Here is a 1778-nt window from a genome sequence, read left to right on the forward strand (position 1 = left end):
GAACAGTAGTGTGGGATATGAATAAAGGATGTTCTTAGAGGAATGTGAGTCAAAGACATGGGGATTTTGCTCAAATATTCCTAATTGTAGTGTTGGGAAATTCCCTTTTTTGTTGTTGTTGTTGTTTTGTTTTGTTTTGTTTTTTAACCAAGAAATGTTCTTTTTTTTTTTTCAAATCTAAATATTTCATTACACAGTTACACCCAATTGTGTTTTTGCTATATAATTTTAACTTGAGAACGTCTGTAAAACTGGTACATTAGATAAATCCTGAAATTCCACTAGCTATAAGCTATTTAAATATTACTTATACAAAATATTTGGGGGCGGGGGGGAAGTGGACAAAAGCTTATTTACAAAACAGAAATCAGATGCAGAAATCTTATTACCAGGGGATACGGGGGGAGAAGGATACATTGGGAGACTGACACTGGCACGTATACACTACTATACATAAAACAGATGACAGTAGGAAATGGCAACCCACTCCAGTATTCTTGCCTGGAGAATCCCATGGACAGAGGAGACTGGCAGGCTACAGTCCATGCGTTTGCAGAGTTGGACACAACTGAAGCAACTTAGCATACATAAATCATATAACTAAAAAACTGCTGTTATAGCACAGGGAACTGCACTCAGTACTCTGTAATGGTCTATATAACAAAAGAATGAGTGGATATATATGTATAACTCATTCACTTTGCTATATACCTGAAACTAACACAACACTGTAAATCAACTATACTCCAATAAAATTATAAAAAAGTATTAAAGGAAAACCAGCACCATATGACCAGCATACACTTAAATAAAAGATGAATGTTTAACATACAGAGTAATGTTTTTTATTCACTGATAGCCTGAAGGTCCATTTCAAGATGTTTCTTTTGTATGCTTAATTAGTTTTATTAACAAGCAAAGCCCTATGAAGGATGGCAAGATCTAGTCCTCAGACTCAGATTCATCTTCATCTTGACTAATCTGGAAGTAACGAAGCTCGTAAGTCTCCTTGTCAGATGCAACCACACGAAGCCAATCACGAAGATTGTTCTTTTTAAGGTATTTCTTTGTAAGGTACTTCAAATACCTCTTAGAGAACTGTTTCTCAGAAACGACTATGATTTTATTCTTGAAGCGTTCAATGTGAACGACATTCCCAAGATTTCCAGTTTTTCCATTCACTTTAACCTTTTCCCGCAGAAATTGTTCAAAATTTCCAGAATCAAAAATTCCATCTTCTACTGGATGAGTAAGATCCAAATTAAACTTCCAGGTTGACTTCTTAGGCTTCTTGTCTTTCTTCGGCGCCATCTTTAAGGCTTGCCGCGCGATGAGAGGCAAGAAATGTTCTGATTAATGTTAAGGTTTATATCCTCCTATGAGCCAGCATCTATTACTCAAAGTAATATTTTTAATATATACAAGAATTGGTAATCCATTACCAAAGTGATGGATATTGTGTTTAAATAGAATATAGACAAAATCATTAAATTCACAAGTCAAATGTATGTATCTGTGAGTATATATGGACAATAAACTGAAACTCAGAACCCAAGTGAGGAAAAAAAGACCTTGACTCCGATCCCCAGTCTGTCATTTGTGCTCTCCTAGCATTGATATGCTAAAACCAACTTTTACCAGCTTTCAAGTGCCAGTTGCATGAACTCTTAACTTTACATTGAGGATATCATGTTGGTAGCTTGAAATAGGCTGTGATGGGAGTGTTAATACCACAGAAGTTAGCAAACACTACAAATCAGGGCTCCATTCCCACCCTA

General features: G+C 35.8%; 1 protein-coding gene across 1 annotated transcript; it reads right to left on the reverse strand.

Moving 5' to 3' along the window:
* Positions 1-822: 822 nt before the first annotated feature.
* LOC108633161 (60S ribosomal protein L22-like 1) lies at positions 823-1311 on the reverse strand. The gene has a single exon (XM_005700571.3). The coding sequence runs from the start codon at positions 1309-1311 to the stop codon at positions 943-945; it is 369 nt and encodes a 122-aa protein (XP_005700628.3). The 3' UTR covers positions 823-942.
* Positions 1312-1778: the final 467 nt, after the last annotated feature.

Source organism: Capra hircus, unplaced genomic scaffold, assembly GCF_001704415.2.
Source record: "Capra hircus breed San Clemente unplaced genomic scaffold, ASM170441v1, whole genome shotgun sequence".
Classification (NCBI taxonomy): domain Eukaryota; kingdom Metazoa; phylum Chordata; class Mammalia; order Artiodactyla; family Bovidae; genus Capra; species Capra hircus.

Excerpts from the sequence above, each read along its gene's own strand:
- LOC108633161 (XM_005700571.3), bottom strand. The coding sequence starts at position 1,311 with ATGGCGCCGAAGAAAGACAAGAAGCCTAAGAAGTCAACCTGGAAGTTT.